The sequence below is a fragment of the Protopterus annectens genome, chromosome 1.part0, assembly GCF_019279795.1.
Source record: "Protopterus annectens isolate FY-2018-M chromosome 1.part0, PAN1.0, whole genome shotgun sequence".
NCBI lineage: Eukaryota > Metazoa > Chordata > Ceratodontiformes > Protopteridae > Protopterus > Protopterus annectens.
In genome coordinates, this window is record NC_056725.1 from 612,486,489 (window position 1) to 612,503,587 (window position 17,099).

The 17,099-nt window shown below is 37.0% G+C and overlaps 1 protein-coding gene across 2 annotated transcripts in view; it reads left to right on the top strand.

Annotated features, from left to right (window-relative positions):
• The window catches only part of LOC122793632 (protein diaphanous homolog 1-like), a 506,617-nt gene that overhangs the window by 320,055 nt on the left and 169,463 nt on the right, over nucleotides 1-17,099 (top strand). For both annotated transcript variants that reach the window (XM_044061836.1, XR_006363498.1), the window contains exon 3: nucleotides 1,240-1,377. In XM_044061836.1, the coding sequence (XP_043917771.1) occupies nucleotides 1,240-1,377 (138 nt within the window). The remainder of the gene's footprint in view (nucleotides 1-1,239; nucleotides 1,378-17,099) is intronic.

The window sequence follows — 17,099 nt, forward strand, 5'->3', positions numbered from 1 at the left end:
AAAGCAGTTTACAGTTTACAGCTTCGTTTCTCTTTGTGGAACATTTGGTTACCTTCTGTGACTGACTTGAACTGAACACAGCAAGTATACTTCCCACTATTTAAGCCTGGTTTTTTGTTGTACAGAAACATAAATATGTTACAGCAGTACCTTTGTGGTCTTTGGCGCTTGCTTGGGAGCTGCCAGCAATCTGGCGCCACCACCAATTTTCCCTTTTGTTTAACAATTAAAGCTTTGCTTGTGGTACCCTGCAGTCTTTTATTGCATCTGTAGGCATTTTGTCAAACTATGTCTATGTTAGTAGCATAGAAATTTCATGCCTGCTCTGTTTTGAGTTTAACTTACATTTTAAGCACCTATCCCATGGGCGTCATGAAGATAGCTGGTTTATCTGTCAAAGTTAATAGTTTGAGTGACAATTCAGTTACTCAAGCCACAAACACACTACTCAGGGAAGCTGTTCAGTGAGAAATTCTAGCAATAAATACTTTGGAAGAAATATTAACGTTGCAAGTGTTCTCAGCATTTGAAATGATTAGTATATTGCTGACTAGTACCCCCAAGGAAGTCTGAGGCTGAAATTGTAAATGAAAAAACACCAAACAAATTAATCTCTGCATTAATTAGAGGCATGCTAATGAGTTAGGTGTTGGACAAGCCATTTGCTTGACATTAAACTGATGTGAAAGAACCTAGATACAGAGTTTGTCAATTAGCAGTATATTTTTTTTAATTAAGTATAGTTTCCATGCCATAACTTGCAAGTGGTGATTGGTCATTCCACACATTAGTTGCCTTAAACTACTGCTGCAGTTGTTTGTTGTCGAAATTGGAGACTTCAGGCAGTGCTGTATAGATGATACTATCTTATCTTTACTTGTACAGTACAACTTCTTGAAGTGTTTTCCTGGCAATACTTTTTAGATGCTACTGTATGTGTTTAGGCTACTTGTAGAGTACTACTCACCAAAGTGTTTTGTTGCACATCTGCTGTCAAGCAACTCTGGTTGCTCGGATTAGCTAGATAAGTGCTGTATACATTCTGAAAAGAATAGACATTTTTATATGTTTCAGAAAACTCTCTATTTTTATGAAGATTCATTATCAGCCACTTTTCCTTTCTATACAAAGAATTTTCATTTATGATGGAAGTAAATGTTTTAAATTAACATTTGCTTGCAGATTGTACTGTGGAAGGAGAAGCAAGTCTTTTGATTGTTTTGTGGACCTTTATTTTAGAGGACGTGGAGGAAGAGGCAGAGCTCAGACAATGAGAGGCATGCAAGGTGGTAAAACAGCACCAGCCAGAGGTCAGTGGACTCCTTTGAGAGGAAAGACCAGAGGCAGAGCATCAGCCAGTGGTGTTGGGCCTATAAGGTACTATTCATATCATGTTTTATGCATTAGTTAAAAAATTATTTGGGTAATCTGTTGCCCTGAATTTAGCCTTGAAGTCTGTGAACTTGCATATACATATTTTAATTATGGCACGCAATTTATACTTCCATTTCCTCTCATATATTTTTCATCCACCTGGTTTCTAGTATCACTTTCCTTATTCTCTCATATTGCTCCTTACTAACCTCCTGCATTGTATTTCTTCACTAGGATTTCCTGGAACATGAGAGCCTTATATTTATTCTATACATAGAAATGTTTCTGAAAACAGTGGATGTAGGCTGTAAACTGCTGGGCCAGATTTTTGGCATCTTTGTGGGCTTTTGGTCAGAAAATATACCATGGTGACAGAGTATACAGTGGGCAACAGATACCCTCTTGCATTTACCTTGTACTTTAGAAAACCAAGCTTAACTATACGTTAGCGTGTAAATTTGCTGACAGCAGTAGTCCTTATTCAGTGGCAGGGATTAACTTAACTGCTTTTTCATTTGTAGGCATTATTGTCTGGAAGTTGCGGCTGCTTTCTTATTGGTTCTTTCACTTTACCTCTACAGCTTAACAGTGGTGGGCAGTGGATGCTGTATTCAGCAGACATAGGCGCTTAAATTTTCAAAGTCTGTCTTAGTGTCTATATTAGAACATCAAAGTTTCAAAACTTCGAATGTTCTAATATCGAACCCTATTCAGCGAAAGCTAAAAACATCGAACATACAGAACAGCAAATTTTTCCTAGGGAAAAAAATTGCTGTTCCAAAACACATACACACAACACAAGCACATCAAACAAACAGCAATCCACACACATACACCTGAAATCTTACACCTAACCCTACACTAAACTATATACACACCACTAACTATCCCCTTACCTTAACCCAAACCCTAACCCTAAGGTCCGTCACTATCACACACTCACCTCAACCGCTCCCTAACTCACCTAATCCACCCTAACCCTCACTTCCACACAGTCACACACATACCTAACCCACGCCCTAACCCTAACTCACCTAACCTGCTCTAACCCTCACGTCCACACAATCACACACTTACTTGAACCCGATTTGTAACTTTCCACCACAGCACTGAAAATACCGAAGCAACAGGAACGGACAACCGAATTCTTTCCCTAGGAAAAAATTTGGTTTTCTGTTGCTTCGATATTTTCAGCTTTCGCTGAATAGGGTTCGATATTAGAACATTCAAAGTTTTGAAACTTCGATGTTCTAATGTAGGCCCTCTGCCTTAGTAACCTTAGTTAATTCCACCTCCCAGTAATAACTGTGCAGTCTGCAGAGTTAAGCTGCGATACATCTTTGTACGTATAAAACCAATCTCATAGCCTGTCTAGACAAATTATTTGCTACCTACCTGGTGTTAGTACTTGCACCAAATTTTCTCTATCCATACTTATTAGTATATCCCAAATCAGTACATTAAATATGAGCCAAAACATCCCTTCAGTAGTTAAATGAAGAGGCTTTGGTTTATGCTAAAGAGGCATGATGTTGTTTGTATATTGACTCAGATAGTACTTTTAGATTGATAGCACTCCAGCTAATTAATTCCAGACTTCGTAGGTGCTACTCCCCTTTACCCATGTCAGTTAAACATCTAGAGTCATGCATTCGCACTTTTCAGCTGTCTCTATAGTCATCTTGGTTGAAATGAACCTTCTAGACAATGTAGTAATTGCCTAATGTTTACTGACAGCCACCTACTACTTAAATTGACATTGTGTGAAAGGTGTAGTTATAAAATGTTACTGGAGGCAAAACTGTCACACACAGCTACCACAGACAAGAAGCAGCTTGTCAGTACCACACAACACCGCACAAAGCCAGTCATATGCATTTCAGACCAAGTACATAGACTGATGTAGTGTGAGATACTTAAAAGTAACTTACCAAACCACAATGGTCTCCTAAATGTAAAACAAGAAATACTTTCCTTTAACAATCTCACAAAGACACAACAGAGGCAGCATCCACCATAAAATCTACATCTGTGAGTCACATTGTTTAAAATCAAAAGCCCATAAGGCAGACTTCCTCACAGTCCAATATCCTAGTGTAGTTGACTCTACAGTGAGACCACTGCAGAATGCACCACTCTCCAAGCTGTGCAAGAAGATGGTCAAAGGCAGTTACCTATCAGGTGCCAGGATACACCACATCATACATGCACTCATGTTCCTGCACCACAAAGGAAAAGCTAATGGGTTTAAATGACTTAAGATGTACCATATGAAGAGAGATATAATGGGCCTGTTGGAATACTTGTCTGAGGCAGGTATGAATCTAGTAGTGAGCAGCATTCTGCCTCCACAGGAACGGTGCTGTATTGTGAACAAAAGATTATAGAATTGGTTTAGCTTCTGGTGACATTCTAATAGAGTACATTGTATATCTGCCTGGGAGGAGATAGTAGAGAGTCCTAACTGCTTTACCAGGGATGGTTTATACCTCTCTCCCTCAAGACTTTTGTATATTGGCTAAAACTGTGCCCTCCTCATAATGCTTTATTAGGCAATGTCAGTCTTCTAAAACGTCCAACATAACAAAACAGAATTCAGGTAACATAAAGATATTGCTGCTCAATGTAAGGAACCTAATCAAAAAAATCCACTCTTTTCAAGTATTCCTTACCCTGGAAAATGTTGATGTATGTATCGGCATGGAGACTTGATTCAAGATCAGTGAGACTGTTCCATCAGCACAAGATGTACTGGCTATCCACATGATCAGGGCCACCACACTAGATTAAAGTGGCAGTATCACCATATTCTTAAAAAAAAAACTTCATCTGTGGACTTGTTAGATAAGATAACCTAAAGCTCCTGCACGTTCAGGTTACTATTAACAAAACCCTTTATCATATCATTGCTAACTGTATGACTCCCTCTATGTCCCTCTTAGCACATACCTCCTACCTTGTAGTATGGTGTACGTGTGCATTAAGTCAAACACTATTCTCCTAGGAGACTTCAACTACCCCTTCCATCAACTAGGAAACTTGTACAACTTCAAATATGTATATAATAATTTCTGAACTTCATTAATAAAAACTCTTTGAACCAGTTAGTCCCCATCCCAACAAGTAACAATAAAATCCTGGACTTAGCCTTTACCAATGTGTGACAGCTTTGCTCCCCACCAACTGTCACTTCTCCCCTGTAAAATAAGACCACACATCAGTCACATCCACCATGAAGCATTCACCAGTATCTCTGTATTCAGAGGTTATGCAAAAGCTAATGTAGTAAAACTGTGTGATGACTAAATTCAAAATCCCTTTCTAACTGGATGACCCCACTGTTTATGTGGAATCCTTTACCAATTTATGTGCACATGTAAACAACTGCATAGACTCATCTGTTCTCATTCCAAAGCAAACACAATGCCAACTTTGAGATTAAACCTTTATGGTGAAACCCAAATACAAACAGTCTGTGTAACAATAGTAATAATAATAATAATAATAATAAAATTATTCAATGCATGCAAAAGTAAATTTAACTCTCAAGATGCTAAGAATGCTGGAAAGGTAATAGAATAGGAAGAGGCCCAAGAATTTATTTGGACTGCAGGTTAGAGATTGCCTTCCCTATCAAGGATTGATATCAGAGTATAGTCAAAGAGAAAGAGAAAGAAATAGGGGGTCCTAAATGAAAGACTAGCACTGGTAGAGTTTTTAATAGAATCTAGAACAGAAGCTGCCGTTAAAAAAGGAGTAATTAGTAGAGCATATAAAATATTGCATGATAATTATAAGACTCTATCAGATGAGCTTAAAAAGGATTGGGAAGAGAGACTGAATAAGCAGTTCACAAAGAGACAATGGGGGGATATATATATGTCTCCCAAATATGCAACAAAATCTTGCCTGGAAGTGTTTACATAGGTATTTTTATACCCCAAGTAGACTCCAAAGAATTTTTTGTCAGGTGGATAGCAAATCGAGGTGTGACGGCCAAGAAAGAGGTGGCTGAGAACATGTTTTTGGGCGTGTAATGAGCTGGCAGACTTTAGGGATTCCCTGCGAATCACTCTGTCTGAGATGTTGGGTGAGCAGATTGGATTGACTGGGGAGATAATTTTTTTGAGCAATGATACAGAAACGGAATTGCCTAGACATATTAAAGCCTTGCTGAGTCTAATTATGGCGGCTGCCAAAAAAGCAGCTACTAGAAAATGGAACTCAAAGTGTAAACCTACGTTACTAGAAGTAATGAATATAGTAACAAAGATAAAACAACTGGAACTGGGATCTTTAGAAAAGAGACGGAGCAAACTGCATAGGAAAAAAAATGGGAATTGTGGGAACAATATATGTAGAGAAGGAAAGCAGTCTAAGAGGCAGTATTTCAATGAGACATATAATTCTTAACTGACAGTGACTGCATAGGTTATAAGTGATGTATAATGTTTGCAACTACAGTTGTTTCAATGGTGTCTGTGATGTATAATGTTTGCAAATAGTGTCAGTGTTGTTTGTTTTTCATTTCCATAAATGAAAGATTGCTTGTGCCATACATGATAATTTAATAAAGATGTTTATTGGGAAAAAAAGGAGCTAAGAATGCTCTTGATAAACTTAACAGGGAATTCTGAACCCTAATCATATCAAGTGATGCCAGATATGAAGTAAACTAGTCACCTAGGTGAAGAAAAACTACAAAGCCTTCTCTAACAGTGTTAGAAACCTCAGAAACTATGTGCAGCACTGCACAAAGCTAAGAGTAAATTATATCACATACTCTGATCCAGAAGACATTGTTAGTCTACTAGTGTACAGATGTAGCTGCCCCCCTTTGGTATTCTTAGATTGCATACACACATCTACATCTCCCTTTCAAATCTCACAAGAACAAGTCCTCAAGCAAGATGGCTGCACACTGATCAACAGTTTAACTTCAGCTCTCCCAGTGAGAAAACAGAAATTGAGAAACAATAGCCAGTGATATTATCAGTTTGAGTTAAACTCAGCTACTGGTTGGTAAGTGCACTGCCTGGATGTCTGCAATGAAGAAAGTAAGAGAGCCTGAAAGAAAGTCAACTAGAAAAGGTGAAGAGAAAACACTGACTGTGAAGAATACTGCAGCCATTCAGCAAAAAGCAGCTTTGGTGCAAGAAATGACTTATTTTATTTATTTATTTAATTTTATTTTATTGTACATTTGTTGACTGGAATAGTCCGGCTGGATATATGTCCATTTTCAGTGGAGGCCCAGGGAAAAAAGCTCCACATACCAAAAAAGAGACAGTACATTCATCACTGAGTGATAAACTCAGGCAGACGTTTAGAAAAATATAGACAAAGAATATAGGCAGATATCAATATACACAATGTGCAGACTTACATCTGATTGGCATAGACATATCAGAAAATGTGAACATAGAATACAATCAGATCTCATAATTCACAATGCTTAGGCATTCAGATGCTATGAGGCATAGATGCTTGGCTAAACAGCAAGTTGGGTAGCAAGACATGTATTAGTGAAGTTGTTAGTCAGGTTTAGAACAAGAGCACAGCCAATGAGATGTGAGGCATTTTTTTAGTTCTCTTTTAAATAGGGGTAGTGAGGTTTCCTTGGTTACGGTAGTAGGGAGTATATTCCAGATTTTACCGGTTGAGTTGGCAAATATAGCATCGCCTGCAGAGTTGTTGGATTTTGGGGTAAGTATCATTAGTTTATCAGCTGAGCGTCTTCCAATAATCTAGATGAAAAACTAAGTCAGATGTGTTCAGAGCCAATTAAAATGAAATGCTGAAGTAGTATATCAACTGAAATCATAAAAAGTTCTGAAAAAAATGGAAGAAACTTTAAACAAAAATTCAGATAAGCTAATAAAACTGCAAAAATCAGAGGTTGAAGTGAAGAAAAGGTTGGCTGAGTATGAGACTGCACAAGAAGAGATGTTTCTAAAAATGGTAGAATTGGAGGACTGAGAACATAGGGAAAATCTGAGATTTTCTGCTGTACTAGAGAAACTAGAAGGAACAGACTGCATTAATTTTATGAAGGCACAAATGCAAGTAGACTGGTATTCCACAGCAGATTTGGAGCAGGAATTGAAAGGGCAAACCGTATATATGCTTCAAATCTGGCTATGAGAAAGCAGCCAAGACCTTTATAAGTAAAGAACCAGCAGGAAGAGTTGATCTTGACAAAGCTGTGGAAGAAGAGCAAAGTATTAAAAGTAGAGCATTTGTGGAAAATGATTATTCACTCTACACCTGGCAGAAGAGAAAACAAATATATTCCAATAATCGGGGAATGTCGAGAGGGAGGTGTCAGATTCAAGCAGTTATATCCAGCTGTCCTAAGAATATTTTTTTCCTGGAGGATAAAAAGCATTTTTGATGCAGAGCTGGCTAAGGAGGAAATGCAAAAGTTTGTCCAACAAAAAATTAGCCATCAAGGAGAAGAGAACTCTGCCTTCATTCTTCTGATATAAAAACACATTGAGAGACTTTGCCAGTGAAACCTTTTAGACCTTTTCAAATGAAAAAAACTTGAGAGACAGAGAAATGCACAGGAATAAAGTATTTTAGTTTTTGCTATATGTGATAAAGGTATTAAAATAAAGAGATGTTTTTTTTTTCTTCTTCCTCTTCTCTTTTCTTTCATATATATATATATATATATATATATATATATATATATATATATATGTTGGTATTAAGAAATGTCAACATTACTGTACAAAAAGAGAAGAAAAGCATGCTTAAGTTAATAAGCTGTAATCTTGGGTTGTTGAGGTGGAAGACTGGGTGTAAAAGTACACAGATAACATATCAGCTCTACATATAGTCTTTTCTTTTTGCATTGGTAAATGTCAGGATTAAAGCCCTTGGCTTAATCAAATAAGAAATTTTAAGTGGAAACAAGTAAATATGAGAATAATTAATATAATTAATTGTTGTCCTTTAGCAATGAATTTTCAGGTTTTCTTTAGATTACAACAACATTTTTTTGTCTGATAGTTTTTATTAAAACAAAAAGTCTTGTAAATGTGATATAGGTTCCAATGTCAATGATTAGAAAAAAACTGCAGAAAAGATTATCCTGTCAGACATCAATGGGTGCATGTATCACAAAAGCTGGAAATAGACATTTTAAAAAGCTGCCATATATAATAGGTAGGAATTAAGACTTTTTAACATAATGACAACACTTTCCATTTTATCTTGAAATGTGAATGGCCTCACTTATATAAACCAAAAGGAAAAAAATACTTAATTATATTAAGAAATACAGAATGCAAATAGCAATGCTACAGGAGACACCTTTGGAAAGAACTGAGTGTGTGAATTTGATAAAGAAAGGATTTCAGGCTGGAAATTTTGCAGAATATCAAGGACAAGGGAAGTTAATTACTTGTATTATTTGCTAGAGGAGTTCCAACAGTAGTACTAGAAGAGGAAAAAAGATAATAGTAAAGGTCTACTGGAAAGGGAGGAGGATTGTGCTGGCATATATTTATATTCTACCTAAAACTGCTATTTGGATCCTAAAAAATGGAAAAAATCAGATTTCAACAAGGAATATTGCTTCTAGGTAGGGACTGGAATTTGGTTTGCAATAATGAGCATTTATCTGGGGACCTAGAAGGGAAAATACAACAAAAGAGGGATTTTTTATTTGGTATGAAAAATGTGAATTCAGTAGTAGGAATTTACATATTATTCCCTAAAGTAAAGTAACTGGGCTAGGCTAGACAGAAATAATATTTCCAAGAACATCTGCATTTAATTGAGAATGTTGATATACATCCAATAACTATTTCAGATCATCCACCAATGATTGCTAAGATAAAAATACAGTGTAATGAAATAAAGGTGAGATACTGGTGCTTCCCCCACCTTCCTGTTAAAAAGAGAAATTTAAGGGAGAAGTAGTGGAAATTATCTGGGAGTTATTAGGGAAAATAGAAAATACTGCAGAAGTTGTAGCTAGAGAGTGGGATAAAATGAAAGTGAAGTTTAAAAATAGAGTAGAAATAAAATAAACAGATCTGGTTAAGAAGTAATAAGAATTATTTAGAGGCACAATTGTAAATGCTAAAGAGAAAATAAGAGAGTACCTGGATAACATGCATGAGTTTAGAACGATTGCTGTTAAGCAACTGATTTTGATGATAACTCCAGAGCACAAAAACTTTTCCCACAATGACTTGGGCAGCAGAAGGTAGAAAGGGTTGTAGCCAGACTTAGGGTGACTATAACAAAAAATAACCATAGATCCTGTACAGATTTTAGAGATATTTAACAAACTGTATGAAAATATCTGTAAAGCAGAGAAGTGGGGAATCAAGGAAAAAGCACAAATGGAAATATTCATAGAAGATTAAGTATGTCAGTGTGTCAACGTCAGAGGGAGGTAAAACACAACAACTAACAGTTAAGATAGGAGGAAATGAGATAAAAATTATGTATAACCAATCTACAGGAAAATGTCCAGATGTAGATGGTATTCCAGTGGAATTTTGGAAGATAGGAGGGAAGAAAGTGATAAAGATCTGGATGGTTTTAACAGTATTTTTAAAAGGAGGGGAAACACCAACATCCTGGGGAAAAAAAAGCGGTAGTAGCTGTAATACCTGAAGACAGTAAATACCCTCTGATCCAGCTTCATATAGGCCCATTTCAATTTAAACCATGATTATAAAGTGCTTATGTCTATAATGGCTGAAAGAATGTAAAAAGTGATGCCAAAAATGATAGGTATGGACCAGTGTGTTGTTTTGGAGGTGAGACAAGCATTTGCCAGCTTTAGTAGAACAATGATGCCCCAGAGTGAAGCATAACATAAGAAAATACCTCTGTTATTGGTGGGTATTGATGCAGAGAAAGCATTCAATATAGTAAGCCAGGATTTTATGAGTAGGGCATTGGAAGCATTTGCATTTCCTGATACAATAATAAGGTTACTTAGAAGGATATAAGAGGAATCGGAGGCAAAAAACAAAGTGGGAATGTTCCTCTCTGACAAGTTGTGTCTGAACAAAGGAACCAGGTGGTAAGTCCTCTTTTCCCCTTTGTTATTTGCATTGTTTTTAGAACCACTGGCTAAGAAAATAAGGGACTCGGAAATTTAAGAATATAATTGATATGGTGTTCAAAAAAAGCTTTATTTGCAGATGATGGCCCTTTCTGGATTTATAAGGTACAAAGTAATACCTCATGCACTGGAACGTTCTGAGACAGTTCTGGGTTTTTTTGGGATATAAAATTAATGAAGATAACACACAGGCTATAGCTATAAAGTATGCATCCACACATTAATTCGTTCAACAGTACCCATATTGATGAAGACGTGATAAAATGAAGTATTTAGGAGTATGAATTAAAAATTGTTCTGTTATGGTAGATAAAGATATGTGGGAAGAGACTAAGCAAAAGATAATATAAAAACTGAGAAACTGGAAGCTCTTGCCTGTTGACATGGATATCAAAATACAAGCAGTAAAATGTTTTAGTCCTTTCAGTTTTATACACAGGCCAGGCATATTATTATCAATCAGAGAAGAAGTTGTAGATAGTAATTAATAAAAGAGTTGAAGGATTTTGTTTGAGAGGGAAAATGGCAAGAGTCAAGTGAGATTAAGTTGATCCTTCCAATAGAACAGGCAAGTATGAGATTATTTGATTTGAAGGGATATGTTAGCAGTACACAGTTAAGGCTCATACATAACACAACACAAAGCTACAGTTCAAAGTGGAAAAGGATGATGATGAAGCAGGAAAATAATTCAAGAAGTAAAGAAAGAATGGGAGTTTGTATGCAGATCCTTAAGGAGAATAACAGTCATACAGAATGTTATATTCATAAAACAGCAGAAAGTTTACTAAGAACTAAGCCAACATGGGAATGTAGAAAGGAGATTCTGCCAGTAGGGATGACTGCAATTAGGAGTGCAGAGAATATTCAAAAGTGAACTGGAATTTACTGGAGGAAGCTGGCAAAGGAACCAAGTTATTAGTAACAAATAATTAAAGAGAGAGGCAATAGAATGAGAAGAGGCCAAGAAGACATTTGGATTGCAGGCTAGTGATTGTCTTTCCTATCAAGGATTGATATCCAAGGATATACAAAAAGGAACGTATAGGGGAATCCTAAATGAAAGACCTGCACAGGTTAAGTTTGTAATTGAGTCTAGAACAGAGGCTACTGTCAAAAAAAGGATAATTAGTAGAACATATAAAATATTGCTTAATAATTATAGGAATTGGTTAGAAGAGAACAGAAAAGATTGGGAAGTGAGATTAAATATGCAATTCACAAAGAAGCAGTAGGAGGACATATGTATGGCTCCTAAATATGGAGCAAAATCTAGATGATACAGGATTTTTGCCTGGAAGTGATTGCTTATATACTTTCATACCCCAAGTAGACTCTTAAATTTTTTTCCTCAGGTAGATGGTAAATGTTGGAGATATGATGGTAAGAAAGACGTAACTGGAACACATGTTTTGTGAGTGTAGTGAGTTGGCAAACTTTAAAAATTCCCTACAGAGTATACTGTCAGGAATACTGGGTGAGCAAGTGAGCTTAAGGATTTTTTTTAAGCTGATATATAGGATCTGAATTGCCTAGGCATAGTAAGGCCTTGTTAAGTTTAATTTTGTTGGCTGCCAAAAAAGCAGTTACTAAAAATATAACAGAGATAAAAGAACTGGAAATCGGATCTTTAGAAAAGGGTAAGAGAAAATTACATAGAAAAAAATGGAAATTGTGGGAAAAATGCATGCAGAAAAATGTTATGGAAGAGAATGAGGTTTCACAAAAGGCAGTAACTGAACAGTTTATGTAATGTTGCTTATATTTTCTGATATTTCACAATATATGTGCTGCATAATGTTTGTAAATGTGAACTTGTTAATATGGTTTGATTACTTTTATATAAATGTAAGTCTGCCTATGTCACAAGTAATAATTCAATAAAAATGTTAAAAAACAAAAGAACAATTCCCCAAGGCACTTTCCAAGGCCCCAAACACTACTACAGTGGGAATTGGTAACATACTGGTCTTCCTACTGGTTAGACTTGAAACAGAATTTGTCAGACCCGCTACACAGGCTATTCAATATTGCCCTACAAGCAAGCCTTATTCCGGATGAATGGAAGACAGCAGTCATGCCCTTGCAAAAAAGGTAAGGTGACAGCTGACCTGGATAATCTTAGACCAATAAGCCTGACCAGCCTCAGCTGTAAGACCATGGAAAGGGTCATTATGGAGCTGATAAAGAAGGGCACAGACCACTTACAAACTCTTGACCCAAGCCGGTTCAGATTCATTAAGGAAAGAACGTGCTTACTTAACCTAGTTGAATTCTTTGAGATGGCTACTGAAGCAATGGATGCAAGCAAGTCAGTATACACTGCATATCCAGACCTCACAAAGGCATTCAAACCATCCCACATTTAGGCATCATAGATAAAGTCTCCCAGTTAAGTGTAAACCCTTGTGTAACTAGTTTGATATCAAACTGGCTTAGACATAGAACCCAGAAAATTAGGCTAGGTAGCTCTACGTCATCCAAAAGACCTACTACTAGCAATATACCCAAGATTTTAGTCCTGGCCCACTCTTCTTTGACATTTACTTCTCAGAGGTCGAAGAAAATGTTAAGGGTTTAAAGTTTAATTAAGTTTGCAGATGGCTGTAAACTTAGTGCCATCATAAACTTCCCAGAGGACTCTAAGAATCCTCCAGGGGGGCCATTTCCAAACAAATAGCTGGTGTCAAACAATGGACTATAGCTAATTGCCAAGCAATGTGTAATAGTATCCTTTGGCAAGTATGACTTCCCTTGTAACCATCACACTTGCACCCCCCCCCATAGTTGATCCCATATTTAGGGATATGGGAACTCGTGCTAATAATGAACAGTGCTTTAATCACGACATATCCATTATTGTAAGGAAATCCTTTTTCATTGCACAACATATATCTAAGGGCATTGCGTCTAGGTCCAGAGATGTAATGATTCCACTGTACTATAGTAGTTCAGTCATTGAATGTAACACCCCTTTCAATATGCACCTATCCAAACACCTGACGCAACTAGAATGACCACAACGCTTTCGTACTAAAAAGATATATATATATATATATATATATATATATATATATATATATATATATGTGTGTGTGTGTGTGTGTGTGTGTGTGTGTGTTTATATATATTTATTTATATATAATATATATATATATATATATATATATATATACAGTGGATATAAAAAGTGTACACACCCCCTGTTAAAATGCCAGGTTTTTGTGATATAAAAAATGAGACTGCAGTAAATCATAATTCAATTGGAAAACAAACAAATCTGTTAGGGGAAAAAATATGAAAAATAAAAAACATAAACTAAGGTAGTTGCATAAGTGTGCACACCCTTAAACTAGTACTTTGTTGAAGCACCTTTTGATTTAATTACAGCATTCAGTCTTCTTGGGTACATATCTGCCATCAGTTAAAGAGACTCTGATTAACCCCAAATAAAGTTCAGCTGTCCTAGTAGGATTTTCCTGACATTTACTAAGTTGCCTGCTACAGGAAAAGCCATGGTTCGCAGAGAGCTTACAAAGCATGAAAGGGATCTCATTGTTGAAAAGTATCAGTCAGGAGAAGGATACAAAAAAAATTTCCACAGCATTGGATATACCATGGAACACAGTGAAGACAGTCATCGAAAAGTGGAGAAAATATGGGACAACAGTGATGTTGCAAAGAACTGGACGTCCCTCCAAAATTGATGAAAAGACAAGACGAAAACTAGTCAAGGAGGCTGCCAAGAGAACTACAGCAACACTGAAGGAGCTGCAGGAATTTCTGGCAAGTACTGGTTGCATACTACATCTGACAACAAGCTGCCATATTCTCCATATGTTTGGCCTATGGGGTAGGCTTGCAAGACGGAAGCCTTTTCTTACACAGGAAAACATCTAGGCCCAGCTAAAATTTGCAAAACAAAACATCAAGTCTCCCAAAAGCATGTGGGAAAATGTGGTATGGTCTGATGGGACCAAGGTTGAACTTTTGGCCACAATTTCAAAAGGTACGTTTGTTGCAAAAACAACACTTCGCATCACCAAAAGAACACCATCCCCACAGTGAAGCATGGTGGTGGCAGAAAGCTGAAGTTGAACAGGAATTTCATCTTTCAACATGACAATGACCAAAAGCATACATCCACATCAACAAAAGAATGGCTTCACCAGAAGAAAATTAAAGTATTGGAATGGCAAGGCCAGAGCTCAGACCTTAATCCAATAGAAAATCTGTAGGGTGACCTGAAGAGGGCGGTGCACAAGACATGACCTCATAATCTGACAGATTTGGAGAGCTTTTGCAAGGAAGAGTGGGCAAATATTGCCAAGTTAAGATGTGCCATGCTGATAGACTCCTACCCAAGAAGACTGAATGCTGTACTTAAATCAAAAGGTGCTTCAACAAAGTATTAGTTTAAGGGTGTGCACACTTATGCAACCAGCTTATTGTGCATGTTTTATTTTTTATATTTTTCCGCTAACAGATTTGCTTGTTTTTCAATTGAATTGTATAGGTTATAGGTCACATTAAAGGTGGGAAAAGTTTTGAAATGATTTATTGTGGTCTCATTTTTTTATATCACAAAAACCTGGCATTTTAGTAGGGGTATGCACACTTTTTATATCCACTATATATATATATATATATATATATATATATATATATATATATATATATATATATGATATAGATACATTTGTGTATATCAATGGCCTAAATCATAAATGTGCAGGCCATCTCAAAGCTTAAGCTCTCTTCTCGGTATCATACAAGATACTAAGTGGTGATTTCTGAGTCATGTCTAAATCCTCAACAGACCCTATCCTATCAAACAAGTCCAGTGGTTGCATAATCAGTCTGCTCAAGGGATCTCAGTCTCTCTTGCAACATAAACAGGACATATTGGGAGGTGTAGATATGTATCACAGAGAATATCATTGCTGTAGAATAGTCTTCTACGTCCACTCTGCACAAAGCAAAGTATTTCTCTTCTCAGTTTGGATGACTGGATAGGAAACCATAAATTCACCCTTGGATTTGCAGTCTTGCTCCTTATGGAATGGGGCAACAAGAAAATGTCCCAGCATTTCATTGTACTGCTTGCCTTTTTGTTATACGTGCACAGAATACGAGGACTAAAAAACTGCCATGGGTATCTAAGCCTAGGCATCCTAACATCCTCACAGATCAATAGCCTAATAAGTTCGACCGTATGCCTTTAGTACCTTGATCCAGTGTTGATGTGCTGTCTTACCATTTACACCCAGTAGAGTGAACCTCTTTTGATATTCTACTTTTACTTCTGCCAGTTTTCCCCTTGAAAGAGGCTGTTGGCCTAATGGGATTACCATGGTTAACAAATTGTGTAAGTGTAAATAGGTGTCATTTTTGTAACACGATCTTGTACCCTCCCACTCTTACTACTGACAAGACGAGCAAGACATTAGTTTCTTCTTCATCTTCTCCTTGTGGTTGACCTGCAGGCAGTCTGAACTGATTCCCAAATTCAGGAGTTTAGCATTAAAAATGCACAACTTACGGTTGCACCAGCTGGTCTGTCCTGAAGTACAATACAGCTTAGTTTTCTCATTTTCCAGTAAATGAATGAACCAGGTTTCTAATTTCCAGTCACATTACCTTGGAAGTCAGTTCTCTGGTGGACAGGCTCAGACTTTGCTTACTTATACCTTACAAATGAGCCTTAGCCATGCAGTTGTGTGGAAGCTCTAGGTTACTGAGAAAAGCTTTGTAGTGACCTTGTGCATCCATGAGCTACACCAAATTCAGCAATTTTTCCATCATTCCTCTGGGAAACATCCCGGAATACCATTATTCAGAAATGGTCCCAGGACTCCTATAAAATGTCCCCAGTTTTCTTTATTTTTAAATTCATACAGAGAGCCAAGAGGTCTGTTTTGCCCTCCACACATGCATTTTTCTGTGCTCAGTCATCCTCACCCTTTGACCCAACTGTTTGGTTTGGTACGGGTTGATTGACATTCGTTTAACTGTTAAGTCTGATTCTTATAACTTCATAATTTCAAAGACAACATTTTAGGCCAATCGGCCATCAAAAATTGCTGATTCCTCCAAACAGGGTATGTAGACCTTTCTACCAGCCCATGCATCTAAATTTTTGTTAAAAATTTCCAGACTCTTAGATTGTTTAACATTAAATGGGATGTCATTCCATAGTTTTGTAATTCTAATAGAAATATGCTGAGACCCCATTGCAGAATTGCCCATTTTCATTATAAATGGTATGTTATTATGCTTATGAGTTTTAATACAGGTATTAATCTCTAAATTAGCATTGTTGCCTCACAGCAAGAGGCTCTCCTTTTCGATTCTCGACTGGAGTGCCTTCTGTGTGGAGTCTGCATGTCCTCCCCGCAGTCGAGTGGCCTCCGAAAGACATGCGTGAATGAGCGTGCCTTCGCTGAAGGTTGGGCGTCGGGCTGGCAACTCAGCACCATAAAAATCTACTGCCAATCATTAGCGGACCGGAGTTCCGCTGTGGCGACCCTAACTGGGAAAAGCCGAAAAGACAAACATTAATCTCTAAATTGAACATGATTTGCAGAACTGGATCATAAAAAAATTATATGTTAAGATTCATATAGCCTGA